Source organism: Danio rerio, chromosome 19 (assembly GCF_052040795.2).
Source record: "Danio rerio strain M-AB ecotype USA chromosome 19, GRCz13ab, whole genome shotgun sequence".
Taxonomy (NCBI): domain Eukaryota; kingdom Metazoa; phylum Chordata; class Actinopteri; order Cypriniformes; family Danionidae; genus Danio; species Danio rerio.
Window position 1 is genome coordinate 33,823,077 of NC_141039.2, and position 23,240 is coordinate 33,846,316.

The window sequence follows — 23,240 nt, forward strand, 5'->3', positions numbered from 1 at the left end:
TTGACTTTTTCCAAATAATATATTTTCAGTTACTATAAACAACACCACTTACAATGAACAAATAAAAAAATAAGAAAATAATAAATAATGTGTCAAAGTCCAAATAAAGTCCAAATAAACATGGTGCAAATCCTCAGGAAAAAAATAGATATAAATATTTACTATACTATAAATAGTTACATAACGAAACTAGATTCAATATGGAACATCCTTAGGTTTTATGTGCCAGCATGGATATGGTTGTCTATCGATATGGTTTGGATATGTTTGTCTGCAATGCAGACAAACAGCTGCACCTTCATTTGCATCTTTTGAAAACAGCAAGAGCAGCAGTTCGTCTTTGCTGTGTCACTGTTTTGTCATGTTTCTGTGCTGCTGTGCATGCAAAGGTACTTAGTATGAGAATTATTTCATGCAAAACTTTTTTTTTTTGCGTTTTATTTAGCCGCGCATAAATGTATGCCGTTCTCTCATTCCGTGTTGTTCAAAAAGCTTGGTCCACAAACAAAAGCGAAACCTATGCTTATTGGTTGTGATATAGCGAGTTTGAACCAATCTGGGCATGGAGGAGGGACAATGCATCAATGTATCATGTCTGATTTGTCCGGAGACACAGTGACGAGCGTTTCTTTGTCAAATCAGCGTTGTCGAATGTTGATGACGTAACCGCACTGATTCCCGAGCCTCTGAAAATGTTATGTGATACAGCACTGGAAAGCTGAGATTCTCTTCTTTATGCCAATCTTTGAATTGTATGAATCGGATCAGCGGATCAAAAGTTATTAAACATTTAAGAGCAATACTTATTTTTAGCCGCGGGCGGCTGTCTCGGTCTTTAAGGGTTAAAACCGTTGATATGCAATTGTTTATGGTATGATAATCGTGCACATTCAAATCGTGGTAAACCGTCATACCGGTATATTGTTACAACCCTAGAATCGATAATGTCCATCTGCAGTGTGACTTCAATCGACCGGCATGTTTGTGTGCGTGTGTTTGTGGGTGTGTGTGTGTGTGTGTGTCTGGGTTTCTGCGTCAGAGGGCGGGGCCTCAGGTTTGAAATCTCCCGGGTTTGCGCGTGCACGTGAATAACTTGGTTTCGTTCGTACGTCATGGCGAAACACCTAATGAATCGGTATCAAGGCGACTCAATTGAAGCACTATGAGTCGACTCTTTTATAGATGAATCAACCGTTTTAAACACTGTATTCTTACAGATTTAAGCCTTAGCTGGATACTTCACTTCACTTAGAGCTGTGTTACACACTACATGGAGGGGAATTTTCAAAAACCCATAATATGGGCTCTTTAAGTATTTCACTGTACCCAAAAATGTAGATCTGGGTGTGTATCCGCAATGAGCCTGTGTTGGAAAAAGCTAATGTTATTAAAATGCTGTTGCATATGTAGGTGTCATACAGCAAAATAGTTATAAGCAGCTCTTGACCAGGTTTACTTGTTAACATCAGAAGAGTACAACGGTAAAACAGTCATTGAAATGTTATTGGATGAGTGCTAGCTGACAACAGAAAGCACATCTCAGTGGAGGCTGAATCTATAGTAACACTGATGCTCAGACGGCCTCTTGCTGACCGTGCTGATTTGATTTAGCTCTCTTTAAGGACACGACGTGAGCCAAAACCTCTCACTGCCCTCCACCATAAGCACAGAATGACAGCAGATCAAGCACAGACCCCTTTTCATCTCGCTTTCTCTGCCAACTAAAAAGACTTGAAGGTAGGCTATATCTGTCCCTTTCATCAACTTCTCCTTTTCTTCCTCCTCTTAAAATACCCCTCCGCAGGCCCTTGGAGTCAGACTATGTCACTGGGATTTGTCTGTACAAGAAAAAGAAAGCCTTGCAAGCACACATAAACCTCATAAATTCAATTACATGTCTGTCAAAAAGCTCAAAGCTCTGTGATGTGCAGCTCAACATGCTTTTCCATAAAGTTAAACAAGTTTCATTTTTATATATTTATTATATAGTACATATTTTTTTATCACAATAATGATATTTGTGACCAGTTGTATTTCTTTTTTAGTTTATTAGTTGACATGTAAAAGAGGCACAGTTTAATCTTATATATTTATTTTATTTTCACAGCTAAGATAAATCTTGTCAGAGAGGCCTCTTCTTTTTAAATATGTTCTGTTCATGTTTATTTTTTCTATATTTGTGGCTGTAACGTTCAACAAGAACACACAAGTGAATAAAAGTTTATAACCAAAGAAGTAATCATCATTATGAATCGTGATTAACAATGAGCAAAATGATCATCATCATTTCTGATATTGTACAGTCCTAATATTTATGTTTTAGTGCCATATCAGCAGCATTGGCTCTATCATGGCAACATTGGCATTAAATATGCAATATATAAATTACAATCACTGTTTCAAAACAAACACACATTAAACAACAAAAACAGCACTGACAAACAGTCATTGAAGATCTTTCAATTCGATCAATGATAAATATTCAAAAATTCTTCCAGAAGGCAACTCTTTATAACATTCCCTTAAAATATTTCCGGAATTAATAAATTTTCAAATGTCGTTTAAAAATATGCATTTTATATTAAAATATGTTTTATATAAACGTGAAAATATTCATTCATTCATTTTCTTTTAAGCTTAGTCCCTTTATTAATACCGAGTCGCCACAGTGGAATGAACCGCCAACTTATCCAGCAAGTTTTTACGCAGCGGATGCCCTTCCAGCCGCAACCCATCTCTGGGAAATAGTGAAAATATCCTTACAAAAAACAAATACCCTTTCAATATATGTGTGCATACAGGCTGGTTTATACTTCTGCGTCGAGTGTTGGGCGTGACCTAAGGTGCCTGCCTTTCGCATAGCCGAGCATTTATACTTTGCTCGCTGTTTGTGTTGGTCTGCAATGACACTTCTGAAGAGCTATCTAGCAGTAGGTTTTTATGTTCCTCTGTGTCTAATTTCTTCTCTGTCATTTTGTTTTTCTGATTGCTAAAAGTAGATAAACTTGCTCATTCAGAGGTAGGAATCGGCGGACGTGCAACAACTTTAACCATAAAGTAAACATAAAACAAAAGTTTCTACCTGGAGATCTTTCATGGCACTCGACACTTGTAAACACCCGCTCCATCAGGCTCGCGGATCTTAGCACAGCCTATGCTCGTTACCGGTACCATTGCGACAGGTAGTTAAATTTTTTGTGAGGTGCATGTCGGCGTCAGCCACAGCGAGGGCTATGCGACCACGCAAATGCTGCGCCAAAGCATATGCGTCTGCTTGATGCAGAAGTATAAATCAGCCTTAAGTATTGAGTGGTCAATTCAACATCTTCAGAACAAAATAACACAGATTTCAGCCCACTCAGTAGATACATCACCAAGTCTTGCTGTACAGCCAAGTGGCTTTGCAATGGTTGAAGACCCCCTGAGTAGGATTATATGCTGATGACCACCAAGAGGGGAACATTATTATCTGTGAAAATGCAAAGCACTAAAGCCTAAAGAAAAACACAAGAGCTAAACATGACTGTAAACAGCTTAACAGCGACGCACAAAGCTGATGTGCTCATAGAGAACTAGGATAGGATGTTTTTGAAGAGCCTGCAGTAAAGCGGCCCCATCCTTCTGAACACCTGCCAAGTTTCACTGAGCTTTTCCTTATCCAGCGAAATTCACGAATAAGAAATAGCATGCGCTGCTGAAGACACTCCAAAGCCAAACAGTCCCCTTTATTTACTCCAGAAAATAAATGTACGTATATTGGTGATCATGATTCTCACCATTTAGACAAACCTCAAGCACTGTCTGGATTGGCATAAGGCCCCATTGAATTCATAATGTATGTATTGTGCTCAAAAGTGGCCCGGAATCAAATCATTTTCAACCCACTACCTCAGTCTGCAGACCAAGATAAAACTGATTAACCTCTGAATGTAAGCTTTGACTTGTCGGACAAAAAAACAGTGTGCAGAACGTGATCTAATATGCACTACATGGCCTTTCTGCGAGGCTTAGATTAAAGAGATATGAGTAAGAGAAAGGAATTGGGGATGAAAGGGTGGGAGGGACAGAAAGGTGGGTTTATTCAGAGAACAATCTTCAGAGATTCTGAGAAATGCTTATTTATCACTGATTTGGCAGCTGTAGACTCTAGCAGCCCCCTCCAATAGAGCATAACAGTGACCAGTGACCACCCACTTTTACAGTGGTCTTGTTTGCGCAAGTATAGCCTACATTTCATTCATATTTCCCAAAAATAATGTTGATAACTTAAAAAGTTCTAAGCTAGTCATATTCTAAATCAACTAGCTTCGACATTACGGACATTCTGAAGACTTTTAATAGGCCCTTTTTCAGCTTGGAAGCATTACAAATAATTTAATAAATATTTTTAATGCAAAAAAAAAAACATAAAATACAGATCACTCAAACAACGGTCTTGTTTACTTGGATTTAGACTTCTAATACAAGTATTTCGCCTTCTGAAAGCAAACATACGGCACCGTGTCATCCATATGAGCTCATGAAATATTGAAGTGACAGCTGCCGAAGTATACCAGAGCATGTTTAAACAGATACGAGTCTGGCTATCTGATGGAAGTTTATCTTATCTCATGCCTCACACTCGCACAAGCCAACAAAGTGCTGCTTCCAGTAGTGGGAAGGAAGTAGTAGGAACCTGTTTATTTACAGCTGGTATTAAGATGAGCTTTTGATGATTGATCACAAGTGCTAAATACAGAAGTGAAGCAGTTTGTTCACTTTTGATTACTTCCAGAGGTAAGTAAACACACATTAACTGGATTACTTTCAGAGTCTTAACACTCATGTGGACAAATGTGTACAAACAGCCAAGAGCAACTACTCTCTGAAAAACACATGATCCTTATATGAGACATGTTATGAGAGAGCACACTAAAAACAATCCATATTTTACTGTTGTTTCAAAGTTACACTGCACAATCTAATTTTCATAGTTGTTATCCACATCTTTTTCATTCACTTGCTTTCCTGGATGCTCGTAAATCAAATAACATGGAATACGCATTCGATAGTTCTTGTGCATCACACTGAGCGATCCTTTGAAAGTGATGCAGCATGACGAAACAACAGGGGTCACAATGGATGCATCTGAACTCATGTTGATATCAGGTGGAAACAGTCCTGGAAATTTTTCATTTGTGATCTAACCATTGAAAATGGATGCTAATAGGAGTTGGAAAAGGGCCTTTGATTCGTTTTATGAAAAATAAAATACCCCAATACAAAATGGTTATTAATAAGGCTGCTTTTGTAATTTCATATGACCCAATTTTAGATTAACAGAGTACTGATTCCATTAATAAAAACAAAATCCATTTTAAACATTATACATACGTATTTACGTCTATAAACACGTTTTATTGAGATTTAAATTATTAAAATCCGCCCTTGTATAATGCTGGTAAAATTACACTCAAATCGCTCGGATAGATTCAGTCCGTTTTGTGAATCGGTTCATATGATTCAGTGAACACTTCCAACTCAAAAGAACGATTAGTTGGAAAAGTGAGATGAAGCCTGGCTCGGTTTATGAAATGAACGTGATCAGCTTCTGCATTAACAGTTCAATTCTGCTCGCACAAAGTAATAATGTATAAAACACTGTCCATATATTAACACTAAGAATTAATATATTAAAAAAATACAATGAAATTTGTTAAAACTGGATTCTGATGCAGTTAAATATGTTTAACACAGCGCATATAACTCATGAATCCCATGCACAATGAATCAAAATAAACGACAATAGTTCAACCTCAACTACACCTTAAACTATAATTTTAGAAATATATCCAGCAAACATGTGTTTTAAAACAGCACAGTGAACTGTAATATCAAGATTTAAGCACGCTTCAGTGTCCAAAAGAACAGCACGTAATGTTACTCACCGCTCGAGAGAGAAAACTTATTCCCAGTGAATGTTATTTACTCGAGTTGTGCACTTCCATCCGTGCGAGCGAAATATCACTTATCCCTTGTGAAGCCAGTGTGCTTTACAGCAAAAACGACCACAAAACGAGATGAATGACAACACCACAGACTTTCACTCACCGAGCGAAACCATCCGGCACGACAGCAACGGATCAAAAATCATATGTAGTACACTCGTAGAGATTTGTAGCGCCCCCTCACAGCTCTCCCTGGCCAATCAGGAGGGATCCCTGGGGCAGTGGGCGGGGCCTGTCTGTTTTGTCACTACAGGACATAATATTCACCCTTGACTGACTCAAGGCTCGTCTAAAAACACATTGTAGTGTGGCACATCAGGGGCTGGCATTAATGTGCTCAGCTGTCAGAGTGAATCTTAAGCTGCTTAAAATACGTGTCTTGCATATTTAAAATAGCTCAGTGTGCCGGTAGGTTACATGAAACTGCACACTATGGAAACAGTGCAATGTATATGCTGGAATACCACTGCTAAAGTCTTAATAACGGAAATTAATATTAGTGTTAAGTTGAGCTTGATGAATAGAGGTTTCGTTAACTAACTATGCCAGGCCTGTAACTAGCCTGGTGAAAGATGGTGAAAGGTGGTTCTTTTTTCTCAAAAAGTTTACTTTTTTTTTGCAGTTAGTTGCCTTATTTTCTATTTTATTATGAGGTTTAAATACTCCATTTAGTGACATTTTAAGCACTATTTTTAGCTGGATTAGCTTGTCAGATAGTCCTCATAACCACACATTTTGATGCACTACAATTATTTCCTGAAGATTTTGAACAGGGGTGGGGTTATATTTTTTACATTTTATAATGAACTTGATGCAAAATAAATAAATAAATGAATAAATCCTGTTTATAACACAATGGTGTCCAATGCTGAATATTGAATACACTTGATTTGCTGGTTGAGGATCCTTACTTTTTAAAAATCTGATTCAAGCACAAAGTTTAATTGAAACATTTAATTAGCTTTTTTTTGTATCTCAACAATTAACAAACAAACAAAAGGTTACATAAAAAAATGACAAGCTCTGTTAAAGGCATTCGCCCCAACAGTCCCATCATTCTCTTTCTCTTCTGAGATGGGATGGTGGGCCAAATCAAAGGTTTCTATGGGCCAACTTTGGCCTAAGGGTCCTAGTTTGGGCATTTCTGATTTAGAATAAAGGAATATGAAAAAAGTTAAATACAAATGTATTACATCAAGTATCATTTTAAAAAAACGTCATTCATTAGTCAAATAACAAACTGGCCAACACAAATTTAACTTTCCTCGGTCAGAATTTGACCATTTAATTACAAAACTATTAAAACATAACAATAATAATATTGCAGAGCTTCACGATTAAAAATAAAAGCCTGGATAACAACAACAGCCTATTTAGTATTAGAATGGACTTTAATATGGGCCACTTTTGGTGCTTTCCACCTTTTCATATTTTTGTTTCAAGAATAAGGTCAAAGATTTAAAATAAAAGCTACTTGTAAAATGTACTTAACAATGCAGTAGGTCAATAGTGAAAGTTGACTTTACTTACGCAGATTTGGCGTGGTCGTAAAACCTTTGATGGGTTATTTCCACAATTTATTATGGCATAGCAGTCAAAATAGCAGAAATGAGCACATGTGTGGGCCAAATTCTGGACCTTTGTTAGTGGGTCTTTCGAACCCCCTGTTCAAAATCCCTTGATTTGCTCGCTGAGGATCCTTACTTTTTAAAAATCTGATTCAAGCACAAAGTTTAATTGAAACATTTAATTTGCCCTTATTCTCATATATAATTTAGCCTTCTGTTTGTAATCTTATAATCTTCTAATAAATCTCAATTGAATTTAGCATGGAGAAAAATAAGGTTGCATAATGAGGTAAAAATGTGCTCATATTATTTAAGAATAGGTTAGTTTCTTTATGCTGATTATACACTCTCGGAAATTAAGGCAATCACTGGGGCGGTACCTTTTCAAAAAGATACTCATTTGTACCTAAAGGATTCATAAAGTATTATTACCTTAAGTGCTCTTAAAAATGACAAATGTGTACCCTTTGAAAAGCTACCACCTTGATTTTTGTGCTTTATATATTAAGATTGTAGAAGTTTTTTGAAATTGATTGAGTTTAAGAAATGAAATACAACAGAAGTGAGAAAATTGAAAAAATGCTAATGAAACAATATTCTGAATATCTGACAAGTCAAAGTAAAAAAAAAAAGTAATAATCTGTTAATTAACAGTCCAATGTAGCTCATAATTCTTTTACTTATATTTTTAGTAGTTCGAAAATATACATATAGTATAAGAAATAACATAGTAAAATGTATTTCTGGGGCAACACGGTAGCTCAGTGGTTTGAGTCCTGGCTGGGCCATTTGGTATTTCTGAGTGGACTTTGCATGTTCTTCCCATATTGGCATGGAGTTCCTCCGGGTGCTCCGGTTTCCCCCACAGTACAAAGACGTGCTATAGATGAATTGAATAAACTAAATTGGCCGTAGTGTATGTGTGTGAATGAGTATGTATGGATGTTTCCCAGTACTGGGCTGCAGCTGTAAGGGCATTTGCACTGTAAAACATACACTGGATAAGTTGGCGGTTCATTCCGCTGTGGCGACCCCTGATGAATAAAGGGACTAAGCCTTCCAACACTCCCGGGAGTCTCCCATATTTCAGACCCATCTCCCGCCACCCTCCCATTTTATTATTTCTACTTTAACTCCCGTAATTGCGCCCCCCGACATCTCCACCCCTCCCACCACCACCACCACCACTAGTCCTCAGCTGTACAGTCTATAACACCCCCTGATTGCCAAATTTGGTATAGTATCTGATCGCATCAGCTGCCCAAAAGCCATTGCATATTTACTTAGCTGTGTTATTCAGACACCTAGACCCCCGTGAGTAACGTAGTACAGTTACTTAGCTGTTTTATTTAGGGCCTACTCACACTATGCCATCCGTTCCGTGACGGCCCGTGTCCCGGATCGTTTGAGAATTGTGAGTGTGCTGAATCGGGCTCAAGCACAGTTCACTTGGCCGGCCCTGGCCCGGTTGGAAGAGGTGGGCCTGAGCACGGTTCACTTGGCGTAGTACGCTTGTAGTGTGAGTGCAAAACACGCCAAAGCCTGAAGCTGAAAGCTTGACGTGACTTTTAAGGGACTGTTTCATATGGATTCATTAATCATTCTTATTGTTCAATGAACGCAAACTGCCGTAGTTTAATAAAGACGCAAACCCCTCACTGCACGACAGCTGCGCGCCTTCAGCAGACCTCCTCATTCCTGCAGCACGAGGGCTTTATGATTGTTTATGAGCGCCAAAAGTGGCGGATCTGTTTGGTGAAATATCTGACTGCGTGTCACTGCATCCCTAAGGACTGTTTGGCGAAATTTTTGACTGCATGTCACTGCATAACAAACAACTGAAACAATATAACTAGAGAAATCTCCACTGTGCTGAGCGAGAGCACTCACTGAACAGCGCAGCATCGATGACGTAAGCGTGCTCAGGCCCGATTGTAGTGTGATTGCGGGCTGTCGGGGGAGACAGGAGGGGGGACAAGCGTGCTTTTGCCCGGTTCGAGGCAACTGTACATAGTGTGAGTATGGCCTTAGACACCTAGATCCCCCCTCCACACACACAGACACACACCAGTCTCTCAGATTTGGGACAGGTATGGGACTAAGCAGAAAGAAAATGAATGAATAAATGAAAATGTATCTTTTGTTTATCTTAGATGGCCTGGGGATGCCTAAATTAACAGTAATTTTTTATGCTTTCTTTTTTAGACAATAAGCAGATAAGACATCAGAAGGATTAATTATGCACAAAAATCTTTTTATCTGAAAAACACATGCATTTATCCACCAACCTAAAGTCTTTTCTGTAGATAGAAGTAAAAAGAGCCTTGCAGATGCTTGCAGAATCAGCATGACCGCATTAAAATTTGAGCACCTGATTTAAGCACTGTTACTGTGAAAGCCACTTTGCATCATGTCTCGTTCTATAAATCCAGTCTTCCTGCTGAGCTCATTGTGGTTAAAGCAGACCTTGGTGGTGCATCACTCTCTCTGGTGCGATGTGTTGCATAATGGTCGGACGGAGAGGCTGAGCGCATCCAGACAGGCTTGGGCAGTGCAGCTCAGACACCTCCACATGTATCCTCTCTCTCAGCTGCTGCTCGGCTCATCCTGTAATTATGGCTGTCATCAGCAGCCCCCGTCGAGAAGCTATATTTACTGGAGCCCTGTACAAACAGTTCTCAGGCTTAGAGGAGCCTGCTACAGAATCTCCATTCACTTGCTACTGGTCTGAGACTGGTTAGCTGGTGCAAATGCAAATGAAAAGTGTCAATATGCAAGGAATGTGACAGTGCTCACAGACACAGCTCATTCTGCCCATTCTCATTATTAATAGCACTATATTTTCTGACACATGCTTGTGCGATTGTGTTTTACAAACACAAAGTAAGACAAACAGAAATAAGTTACGACATGCCACTGAGGTCAGAGGTTAGGAGAAGCATTCAGACAAGTGCAGCTGAAGATCGGTATGTGTGAAGCTGTTGATGGAATGATCAATTTAACAAGACACAAATGCTGAACTACTATCACTTAAAACATGCAAACTCCACACAAAAATGCCAACTGGCCCAGCCAGGACTCTAACCAGTGACCCTCTTGTTGTAAGGTGACAGTGCTAACCACTGAGCCACCGTGCCACTTTGCTCTATAAAATATTTCCAAAATAAAATTGAATTAAAACACAATATTTCTCAGTTCAATACTCCCACAGCACTAGTTATCATAGATATATACACTAAATATCGCATAGGGACCCTGAGCATGCGTCAATAGAGCCGCCACATTGGTACAGTGCTCCCAGGACAAGTGTCATTCAACCGCACTAGTCAAGATAGTGTTATAACGAGAAGATGCGGGACTTTAGGGCTGCCTATGGGTGTAGTAATGAGCAAACAAAGAAAACAAAGCACAAAGGCAGAACATTTCATAGGTAATATTATGTTTTTTTCTGTTTTTGTATGTTCTGAACTTTTGTGCTAAAAGGTAACGTTATTGAGGATAACAGTCACTTACTGCATTCACCATACGGCAAAGCAGCTCCAACTCGCACTAAACACTCGGCTTATGGTAGTTTTGTTGAATAAAATCAGCAAACAATGCAAAATAAATATGACAACGAGATGCTGCGCTGCCAGAAACTTGTATTATTGTCGCTAGTGAAAGAGTCGTTCGGGGGATTCATTCACAAACGAATCGCTCCCTCCGTCAGTATGAGAAGTGAAAGCAGGAGAGGAGGTGTGTTTCAGGACACGGATTAGATCAAATTTAACAGGGAGGGTGAATAGTACATTTCTGTGCACACAAACACAAGCTTTTTGTCAGGAATGCCCGTGCGGTCACTGATCCATCAATGTAGAAAAGTGATGTAAAATTATAATTTTCGTAATTAGAAAAAAAAATTACATACTAACATCCAGTAAAACTCCCGATCATAGATATATGTGTATATGTGTATATCTCTGGCTTTGCGTGGCCACAGTCCTCCACTGTACCTTGGTCCCGCATTAATTTCAAAGGAGCACCCTGTAGCAAGATGGCGGCGCTATTGACGCATTCCGTCCAATAGACAACAATAGGCCAGGCGACATCTAGTGTATATATCTATGACAAGTTATTACATTTACATTACACTGAATTAAACTAGTCTGAATTGCAACTCTGATAACTGGACTTGAGCAGTTTCCCTTTGCTAGAACTTCATCTATATTAGGCTGCTTTGACACAATTGTAAAAGCACTATAGAAATAAAGATGAATAAAATTGAACATGTTAATTAAAAAAAAACTTAGGACTTACATAGAAAACTTAAAAGTTAGTTATATGCAGTAACTGAGCAATGTCTTAGCATACAGCACAATGTTGTGAGCTTTGCATGGTTAGGCTCCGCTCGCGTTTTCATGTAAAATACATAAATCTACTTCTAAGTAAATTGTGAGGTGACTGAACATTTCCTTGGAAATTGCAGCACAGTGAAACTGCATCTTCCTAGAGTTTAAAGGCTGTCAGTAAGCCTGAGTTTTCAGATTACAGACTACAGTGCCCTGTGGCTAATCTCCAGCCTTTGGTGCTAATGACAGGCTCTGATGCAGGTAGCAGCTCCCGGTGCCAACACACACACACATCTGTCTGTGTACAGCCGGCCTCCAGGTGTTTGTCTAAGCCGCCAGGAGCATAATAGGTTTATGGTTAGATTGAGATCAGTTCTGACGTGGTGAAAAGGATCATTAGTGGTCCCAGATCAGTGGATCAGCTGTATAGCACAAACCAGGAAATGCACTTGCTCATCTTTCAGTGTTTCACTTCTTCATATTATGTTTTTTACTAGAAGAATACAGTCATAGCCTCATGTTTGTTGAAGCTTTGCTTGTTTGGTCTAAAGTAGGTCAATGGAGGCCTCCGTCATGTGGTTGTGTTGAGGAAAAATATATAATGCGCATCCCCCCACATAACAATTATTGCGCACATGATACTTGAATCTCCCATCGAGTTGTCTTTAAAAAAGCAGCACTGTGGCAGCTCATAGAAAGAGAACAGCGATCACATGTTCTTCCCTCTCACCCTGAGGCTGCTCAGTTTGTTCTGTGCGACTGAGGGCATGTGTCCTGAGTTTGCTATGACCAGGTCATGCTTGCCTCTTTCTGACACTTTTGCCCTGAGCATTACATGCTAGTATATGGATGGATAAACCTCATGCATGCATGTTGCAGTGCAGAGGGAGTAAGCCTCAATCTGCATGAATCATTCAAGCTATTCACAATTCAAGCTAAACAAGGAAATGTTAGCATCAAAGTATTGGTGTATTATAAGGGGGACAATGTTTAAATATTGATTGAGAAAAACAGGTTAAAATAGCCTTTTCAAACCTTTTTCTTACAATCACAATTTAAAGTTTAATTCATTTAATTTTGAGTAAAAACTACCTAGCTACAAGAAACACACTGCAAAAAATGTTTTTCTTACTTAGATTTTTTTGTCTAGTTTCTAGTCTTAATATATAAATATTTTTAAACCAAGAAGCATTTTCTAGACAAGCAAAACTCATTGTCTTAATTTAAGAAATATTATGCCAAAATTGAGTGAGTTTCTTCTTTAAAACAAGCTAAACAATCTGCCAATGGGGTAAGCTAAATACTCTTATTAAATTGACAATTGAAAACTCACTCCATTTGACACATTATTTCTTAAAATAATACAATATTTATTTTTTGATTTGATGATATTTTAAAAATATTTTTTACTTGTCTAGAAAATGCTTCTTGATTTAAGAATTTGTAGATATTTGGACTAAAAACAAGACAAACCCTCTATAAGAAAAGCATTTTTTTGCAGTGCAACTTGCAATTTTGGCTCTATTTATTATCAGAAGTCTGAGTTTGGAACTTGAGCTTTTACCAATTTTTTCTGAATTGCGAAATAGCAATAGACATATAGTCTCAATTCAGAGAAACATATCTAAATTATGATGATAACTCACAACGATAAGTTTATGACTTGTGTTTATGAAAAGTGAGAATGGCGATATGTGAACGATATGAGAACGGCTATTTGATATTATTTATAATCTCACAATTCTGCCTTTTTTCTGTATTTCTCACAGTTGCAAAGTACACTACATAAAAATACATGCAAAAATCACAATTTTGAGAAAAAGTAAGATATTTCATGTCAATTGACATAAACCTGTGAAATGTAAACTCATTAAAGAACTCCTATTATGCATTATATAATGTCATATTTTGCATGCAGGGTCAAAAAACACTTTTATTGTCTTATAATGTGCATTTATTTTCACCTAATGATCCCAAAAAATGATTTGTTCAGTGATTCATTTGTTCTCAAACCCCTTCTTAGCGTGATGCTAATTTACACTGATTGGTCTAAAGACCCAGTCTGTTGCGTTTAGTGCAAGACAAAGAGAAACATCCACCACGGCTTATCAACATAGTCAGAGTGTATGTGTGAGCCCAATGCAGGAGTGCGTTAAAGCAATGCAGTTAAACACCAGCATGTTGCTCTATTCCTAACCATGACACACATTATTAGTATTAATCCAGTATTAATCCACACTGTGACAAAAGCTGAACTATTTTGAAACTTGACCGCTGCACGTGTGCACATGTTGAAGGTGGATAAGCAATGCCAAACAGCAGAGGATCACAAGCTCACAAACATAGTTAAATCCGTAAACAAATCGGCATGCACCGTGTTTTTAAACGTGGCATTTTAAACCGTGTTTTTAAACGTGCGTGGATTGATTACAAGTAAAAAAACACAACATAATTTGCAAACTAGAGAAAACAAGGAGGCAGCCATTTTAATCACACTTACTTACACTTGTGAATTGGAGGAAGAAACTGATCCATGAACAGTGTACTGATAAAGTTCCTAAAGATAAAGTCCTAAGCTGCGTCCCAAATGGCACACTATACACTATGCACTCATGTACTTATGCACTTACACACTCAACAGGATAGTACATGTATGTAGTGTCATCCCAAATGGCACACTTATGTTTTTTTACAAAACGGAAATTCAAACCGTTTCCCCGATGACGTTTGACGGTCGCCAAAACAGTGAAATAAACAACCGAATTATCAAATAATACCTGCCGTGAGTATTATCGCATTCACCATCGGGAGGCGCTATAATCACTCTCATAGGAGAATTTTGATTTCACCATCCAAAATAAATAAAGTTATCCAACATGTGCGCCCGATAGCTCCGCCCCTTCTGCTACGTAGGCAAACCAACAGTCATTGAGTGCGTAAAGTGTCCATCATTCCACACTTCATTTTACCGGCTGAATGAGTGCATCATCCAGGAAATTAAAGTGCACTTATTATTTTTAGAGTTTTCAATGTGAACGCACTACTTAAACTATTTATACTACAAAAGGGCGTAGAATAGTGCATAAGTATGCGATTTGGGACGCAGCTCTAGTCTTTTCTGATCTTTTATTTAACAATCACCCGACGAATCCCTCATTGCAGGGTAGATTATTGCATTAATCGTTCACTTATTAGGGTTCACTCATCTTCAGTCAGGATCAGTCCCACACACACCCACACTCTGCTAGCGTTTGAAGGGAAAGGCACGTTTACGTTTTACCAGATCCGGCATTTTGTTTTTGGTGTTGTTTCATGTCGACTACAAAATGAACAACGAATCATTTAAACGACTATGAATCGAATCTTCTATTTAAAAGAAAATATTTTAAACAAGTTGCACTTTTAGATTTAAACCTCAGCTGGATGTTTTCATTCGCTTAGAGCTGTGTTGCACACTGCATGGAAGGTCATTTTCAAAAACCCATAATAGGGGCTCTTTAACTTATCTATAGTCAACCACATTCTCTTTAAATGCAGGGGATTTGTAGATATAAACAAAGCATATCAATAAAAAGTTAGAAATCAGACAGAATCAGGTTTTATAACCTACATAATATGGGCTAACTACTTAAAAGAGTCTTGTATCGAGAGCCAAACAGCTGTGTGATCAGATTTTGAAAAGATAAGCCATCAGTTGATGGATGGATGGTCGTCATATACAGCCATTAAAGCTGCAATTGTCCAGCTTAGCTGACATAGACACTGACATCATAGTTATTCACTGGCAACCTTGGACATGTAATGCAGGGTGCTGATGACTGTGCGCATTGTGTAGAGACTACTGTGCCAGCTCTGATCCACAGACCTGCAGATAACATCTCAACGGCTAGACTACACCATAAATCTCCACCATCCTCTATGAATCAATACATGGGGCAGCACAGGGTTGAAATCAAATGCCAGCATACTGAGCTTTGCTGAAGCCGCTGAGGGGATACGATTTCCCCTGCCAGAGTGTTATAGATCAGGGGCTTTACAAATGACTTGAAATCTGACACCGATTTTTGCAAGGTGCATGGTTTTATTGACAAAAACATTATTAAATCTAGCTTAAAAACAGCAGCCTTTTTCCACCTCACAATCTCGTTGCAGGAATATATTATGAGCATTTGGCCAATCGAGAAGTTGAAAGAACTTTAAATGAATATAAATAAACATGTAAGTAATTAACTTTATGTTTTGCAAGCAATTAAGGAAATCATTAAACATAATAATGCAAAATCAATATAGTTATAATACATACTCTAATTGTATTGATGAAAACATAAGCAAAGGAACAATCTGATAATTGAGGTGACTCATTATAAAACAATCTGGCTTTTGCTTATTGATCAAGCGGCTTTAATACTTTTGCACTTACAACTTAGACTTCAAAGTTGTCTACGCATGAAAAAGGATTTGCAAAGATACAAAGCAAGGAGTCTACTCTAAAGGCTGTTATTCTTTGTATAAAGTTAGAAGAAGCACTGTTTCTACAATCCCTTTTTCAACCACGTTCCTGGAGGACCACCAGCTCTGCACATTTTCCATGTCTCCTTAACCAAATACACCTGATTCAGGTCATCAGCTCATTAGCAGAGGCAGAAAGACATATATTAGGTGTCACAGAAAAAGGAGACATCCAAAACATGCAGGTAGTTCTCCTGGAACTCCTTAAATCATTCGACTGCATTCCTGAGTTTTCTAGTTCCCACACAACATGCTGTCAAAAACTGTATATCATATAACTGTATATATCACTAAGGTTTAAATATTACTCAGGTAAATTAATAGTTAAGTTTTAGCAATCTCTGTTTTAAAGTTCAATATTGGTTGGTTTTGATCCTTTTTTCCACTATGGTAACCTAAATTACATGCTACCCTGCTCCAGAGCAAGTGTTATTTTATGTTAGAGATCATGAAGCCTAATTGGACCAATCAAAGATATGTAGCTGATGCAATAAAGCCTGGCTTTTGTTTTTTTTTGTATTTAAATTTTATGTAGGGCGACGCAGTGGTGCAGTTCTGTCGCCTCACAGCAAGAAGGTCACTGGTTCAAGCAGGGGCGTTGCTAGACCCCATTTATTGGGGCATGTACCCCAGTAAAAATCGCCAGTGCCCCAGTTAAGCCTGATTTATACTTCTGCGTCAGGTGACCGGCGTAACCCACGGCGCATGCAACGCGCGTGGCTGTGCATTTATACTTCTGCGCGCTGTCGCTGTCGGTCTGCATTAACACTTCCGAAACGCTAGTTGGCAGTGAGGTGTATATGTTCCTCTGTGTCGAGTTTCTTCGCTGCTTTATTGCTTTTCCTGAACACTTCCGGGATGTACAAGTGGCTCAAACTCGCTCATTTTGAGGCAGGAACCGGCGGACGTGCAACAACTTTAACTATGAGGTAAACACAAAACATCCGGAGCTCCTTCACAGTACTCCACACTTGTAAACAATCGCTCGCGCCATTCGCGCGGCTCTCGGTCCCGCCCAGACTCGTCAGCGCTACCAAGCCGACCTATCACAGAGCTTACGCTACGCATCGTTGCGACGTGTAGTTACAATTTTTGAGAGGTGCACGTCAGCAACGCCGACGGCCACGGCGAAGGGCTATGCGTCAGCGCCGTAGCATACGCTGGCGTTTGACGCAGAAGTATAAATCAGCCTTTAATTCGAGATACGATTTACTTTATACGCAAGACTGGTAATCCCAGAATAAAGACGTTATCCTCTATGTGCAATCGAACCAACACTGATGAAAGCAATGTAGTTTATTCAAAAGCAAACTCAGCATGTGCGCAGAAAAAAAACATATACCACACGCCACACGCACCGCTCCTGTTGACGCTAATGCGCTTCTCTGCTCCCAGTCCAGCTGTGAACATGCACAGCGAAAAAATAGCCGCGCCGCTCATGCGTTGTGAAACCGGCATAATAGTCTTTTATGAAGAGGTGTCGGCGTGCAGTGAGTTTTGCAAGTCGACAAAACTAAATTAAAATAATATAAAAATTGGCCATCACTCTGGTCTAATACAACACACAACAGATAATTCTATAAAAAAAACAAACATTTTTTTTGTATTTTATTGAATTGTCTATAGCATTTCATTCTAATAAAATTCATTTAAAAAAATGAGCAAATGATTTCTTATCTTAGCATCACTCCAGTTGTGTCTTTATTAATTATTTAAAGTTATGTCTTTAATAATTGTATAATAACAATAATACTGATTATATATATATATATATATATATATATATATATATATATATATATATATATATATATATATATATACACATTTTTTTTTTTTAGAGGGGAAGCTGTGCCCTAGTGCTCCTGGGTTCAAGCTGGGTCAGTTGGCGTTCCTGTGTGGAGTTTGCATGTTCTCCCCGTGTTTGCTTGGGTTATCTCTGGGTCCTCCGGTTTCCCCTACAGTCCACAGGCATGCGGTACAGGTGAATTGGGTAGGCTAAATTGTCCGTAGTCCCTAGTGAATGAGTGTGAATGGGATATTTCCCAGAGATGAGTTGCAGCTGGAAGGGCATTTGCGACTTAAAACATATGCTGGATAAGTTAGCGGTTCATTCCGCTGTGGCGACCCTGGATTAATAAAGGGAATACGCCAAAAAGAAAATGAATGAATGACCATTTTATAGCTTAAAACTGTCAATTAACATTAGTAATAGCTTTAAATAAAAATTGACATGTAAGTCCTTACATCTTAACTTGCTGTTTGAACCTACATTATTAAATTCAATTGATTTGCCATGATATAATATTACTATCTTTAAACTGGCTTCTTAAACTTTTTTTGTCTCATCAGTGTTTTTCCCTGCCTTGTAAATGCACTTAAATTCATTGTATTTCTGATGACGATATCTCTGAGTCATCAACAGAAATTGAATTGCACTGACTCTCTCGAGAGAAATGACTCAGACTGACCCTCTCACGTGTCACGTGATTGGCTGTTTGCTGCACGTGTCATATATTCAGGTGCATGCAGTCCAGAGTTGATCACAAACTCTGGGTTAAATTCTGAGTTAGAGTATGTTTTTACCAAGCGTGATGATCCTAATATTAACCAGTTTAGATTTGTTTGTTTTTTGTCAGCCTGAAATAATCTCTGCAACCCAGAGTTTGTTCAACTCATTTTGTGCAACGGGCCTTGGGAGCTTAAAATGGCAAAGCAATAATATAGCTGTTTTCTTTGTTGTTGAGCACAAGCTGTAAAGGCCCTGCCCTTTTCTGGAAAAGTAGGAACTGATTGGATCCTTGTCAGTTGCTGTGATTTCATGTGAGTGACAGGTTTTTCCATCCCCATGCCAGTAAACACTCTTATTCTACAGTCATTTTGATTAAAGATTGTGATTCACATGGATTCTAAAAAACTGATGATGTGTGTAGATAAATTAGTTATGTTAAGTGCTGCATTCAACTTTGGTTGATTATTTAAATAGGCTTTGGCGAACTTAGAAGTATTGCTCATGAATTTTGTTTACCAAGACTTCAGCTGTCACCATGACCAAGGTCTTTTGTGTTATTCTCAGCAGTGCTTATACTTCGCTGCTCAGGATCAGAGAACAGAGTTCACTTTCTACTCAAGGAGCTGCAGGCAACCACATGAAAACCCTCTTTGAATAACTCATGAAGCACACGCAAAATAACACAAGTGTGTATTTTGTTTCCATAAAGCTGCCCTTACTCAGACACTATTGTGACTGAATTAGGTTAAGATAAAAAAATAGTAATAGTTGAAGTCTTAGTTTAGTGTGATGGTAGAGAGGCGAAAGACTAAATATCTGGATTGTGGTTAAATATTGGTCAATTTGTCCATCTGATTTTAAATCCTTAGATTTGGAACTTCCAACAGTAAAACAAAACATAAATGATATTATTATGGTGGTTTGAGAAAGCCAACATACTGTTACACTACATAATCTTATTCCCCCGTCTTCTTCTTAGACTGTTTTAGAAATGCATCCGTTCCTACTACAAACCCCAAACTAACTTCAAACCTCCAAACTATACTGAATAAGGTTGCTAATTCTTTTTCAACTGATCAGACGGTTCAAACGGTTTTCCGGAAACTGACCCAAGGTCAAGTCCTATTGAGTTAACATTGGGTTAAACTTTGTGACCTCATAACTTTCCACTAGACTGTCATACTAGAACCACACTAATTTTTGTTAGCAACTGCTTAGCAACTACTCAGAACACCTTAGCAACCACCTAGCAACACCGTAGCAGCCCCCTAGCAACTCTTTAAAAACCACCTAGCAACGCCTTAGCAACCACCTAGCAACAGCTCCTTACACCCTAGAAACCACTTAGCAACACCTTAGCAATGACCTAGAACACATTCTCAACTGCCTAGCAACACCTTAGGAACCACATAGCAACACCTTAGCAACCACTCAGAACACCCTAGCAACCGTCTATCAAGACCTTAGGAACCACCTAGCAGCACATTAGCAACCACCCAGCAACGACTTAGCAACCACCTAGCAACCACTCAGAACACCCCAGCAACTACAAAGCAACGACTTAGAACATCCCAGCAACCATCTGGTAACAACTTATAACACCTAGGCAACTGCCTAGCAACCAACTAGCAACACCTTAGCAGCCCCCTAGCAACTCTTTAGAAACCACCTAGCAACGCCTTAGCAACCACCTAGCAACAGCTCCTTACACCCTAGAAACCACTTAGCAACACCTTAGCAATGACCTAGAACACATTCTCAACTGCCTAGCAACACCTTAGGAACCACCTAGCAACACCTTAGCAACCACTCAGAACACCCTAGCAACCGTCTATCAAGACCTTAGGAACCACCTAGCAGCACATTAGCAACCACCCAGCAACGACTTAGCAACCACCTAGCAACCACTCAGAACACCCCAGCAACTACAAAGCAACGACTTAGAACATCCCAGCAACCATCTGGTAACAACTTATAACACCTAGGCAACCGCCTAGCAACCAACTAGCAAAACCTTAACAACCGCCAAGCAACACCTTAGCTACCACCTAGCAACACCTTAGCAACCTCTCAGAACACCTTAGTAACCACCTAGCTAAACCTTAGGAAACACCTAGCAACACTTTAGCAACCACCCAGCAACGCCTTAGCGACTACATAGCAACCACTCAGAACCCCCCAGCAACCACCTAGCAACAACTTAGTACACCAAACAACTGCCTAGCACTACTTTAGCAACTACCTAGCAACCACTTAGAACACCCTAGCAACCGCCTAAAATGCCTTAGTAACCACATAGCAACCACCTACCAGCACTAGAAACAACCTAGCAACACCTTAGCAACTTCCAAGCAACTGCCTATCAATCACTCAGAACACCCTAGCAACTACCTAGCAATACCTTAGCAACAACCCAGAACACCTTACCAACCACCCAGCAACACCTAAACAACCACCCAGAACACCTTAGCAACTGTCTAGCAGCATCTTAAAAATCACATAGAACACCTTAGCAACAGGCTAGCAATGCCTTAGCAACCACTCAGAACACTCTAGCAACTGCCTAGCAACACCTTAGTAACCACCTAGCAACCACTTAAACAACCAAACAACTGACTAGCAACTCCTTGGCAACCACCTAGCAACCATTTAGAACACCCTATCGACTGCCTAGCGGGAAACATGTCAATCCATACTAGAAACATGCTGACCTATATGTAGTTTCAAACTTCTTAAACTACTTCAAACCTTCAGACGAGGCTTTCTCAAGCCACCATAAAGTTTGTCTACGAATTTTACTTCTCTAGTTTTGCATTAATATTCATGTATAATGGCTGTATAATGTATAATAAGTTTATCAGTAACTCACGTTTTTCATACACTATTTTATTTTAAATAATATATATTAATAAATTGTTTAGATTATACAACATATCCTCCACATTTAAAAATGGCAATGAAAGGCCATTGAAAAAATTAACTGTCAAATTCAGTCCAATCTTTATTTCATTATTATTTTAGATCAGCTTGTTTAGGTCAGATTTGACCATCGGCTCCCATGAATGCCGAACAATATTTGTAGCTTTAGACTAACATTACACAAACAATAATCTAAATACCTTTTCTTGGTCATGTTTGATCTTGCCTAGGACACCAAGTTAGGAATGTCCCATAAAAGAGACACCTGACACCCACTTAAATGACATTCGATAAATCTTTCAGCGCTGAAACACTTCCTAAAACACAATATTGCACAATAGTGATACCACTCACAGGCCAGTGTAAAAAATACACCTTTTACACTGGTTGCAATGCAAATACCTATCCAGCCAATCCCATGAAAGCAGCTTAATGCATTTAAATGTCCAAAATTTAGATACTGTATATCTATTAGCTAGTGTGCTCCAAATCAGTGACAAATTTCACATTTAGAAAGAATAAAACTGATATAAACATCCAAAGCTTTTTGTTGCTTCCGCCTAAATAAATCAACGTTTTCTTTTCACGTCACCTCATACTTTATGTTCACATCAAATCTTCTGACCAATCAGATGCTTTCTATTATCGGACATGCATCGCCTCACTTGCTTTTCATTTGATGTGCTTGATCTTAACCACTCTCTAGGAAAGGGGTAGTAAAAGCAAAGCGCTATTAGCTGTTTTTTAAAGGGGATTAGCTACACTATATCCCACCCTCTCTTCATTTTTTTAGTTGAGATTACGTCATACTTCGAATAAAAGAACACATTTCAAAGCACTTCATGGGACTTTTAAGCATGTAGATCTGATTAAGACAGTAGCTGGGTTTCCATCCTAATGTAATGTGAATCATTTAGAAGTTTGCAAAAAATAAAGAGAAAACTCTCAAATGTGAATCAGGTGCATTTCCATCAAGTTGTTAGAGTGACTGGCTGTGGTATTGGTAACCTAGCAACCAACTGTAAACAAGGGAAGCATAATGAAGTCAGCTGATTAGTCACGTGGGTGTAATGCACGCTGCTTCAGAATATTATTATTTCCATTAAATGTTTTTTTTTCCCACAAGTCCAAAACCATTTGAAGCAAGCATAAAAACTTTTGCAAATTAAGGGATTTTTATTAGACATTTTGTTTTCTCATACATACTTCAAATTGATTTTAAAATAACTTTTTACAAGTTTACAAAAAATGGTCTAAAAAGAGAAAATATTAAGCGGTATATATCAGTTTTATATATATAAAAAAAACAAATAAATAAAAAAAACATATATACTTCATATACACTCAGCGGCCACTTTTTTAGGTACACCTGTTCAACTGCTCGTTATTGCAAATTTCGAATCGGCCAATCACATGG

The 23,240-nt window shown here is 38.6% G+C and overlaps 1 protein-coding gene and 1 long non-coding RNA gene across 11 annotated transcripts in view; both read right to left on the reverse strand.

The window, feature by feature from the left end:
- The window catches only part of ripor2 (RHO family interacting cell polarization regulator 2), a 159,063-nt gene that overhangs the window by 97,391 nt on the left and 38,432 nt on the right, over window positions 1-23,240 (reverse strand). For 3 of the 9 annotated variants that reach the window (XR_015516037.1, XR_015516038.1, XM_087294718.2), the window contains exon 1: window positions 5,928-6,142. The exons of 5 other annotated variants lie outside the window; for them this stretch is intronic. Coding sequence is in view for 1 of the 4 variants with exons in the window: in XM_087294717.2 (XP_087150843.1) it covers window positions 6,091-6,133 (43 nt within the window). In the remaining 3 variants the exon portion in view is untranslated. Of the gene's footprint in view, window positions 1-5,927; window positions 6,143-23,240 lie in introns of those variants that run through there. One more of the 9 variants, XM_087294717.2, reaches the window with a different exon arrangement.
- On the reverse strand, window positions 18,232-21,748 carry LOC147832599 (uncharacterized). Of its 2 annotated transcripts, XR_015516962.1 has the most exons (4): window positions 21,296-21,748; window positions 20,531-21,230; window positions 19,803-20,150; window positions 18,232-19,755 (listed from the first exon to the last, which is right to left on the reverse strand). It is a non-coding gene; the product is annotated as an uncharacterized LOC147832599 (long non-coding RNA). The 2 variants fall into 2 exon arrangements; XR_015516963.1 differs by lacking the exon at window positions 21,296-21,748 and having other exon boundaries at window positions 19,803-20,529; window positions 20,953-21,188.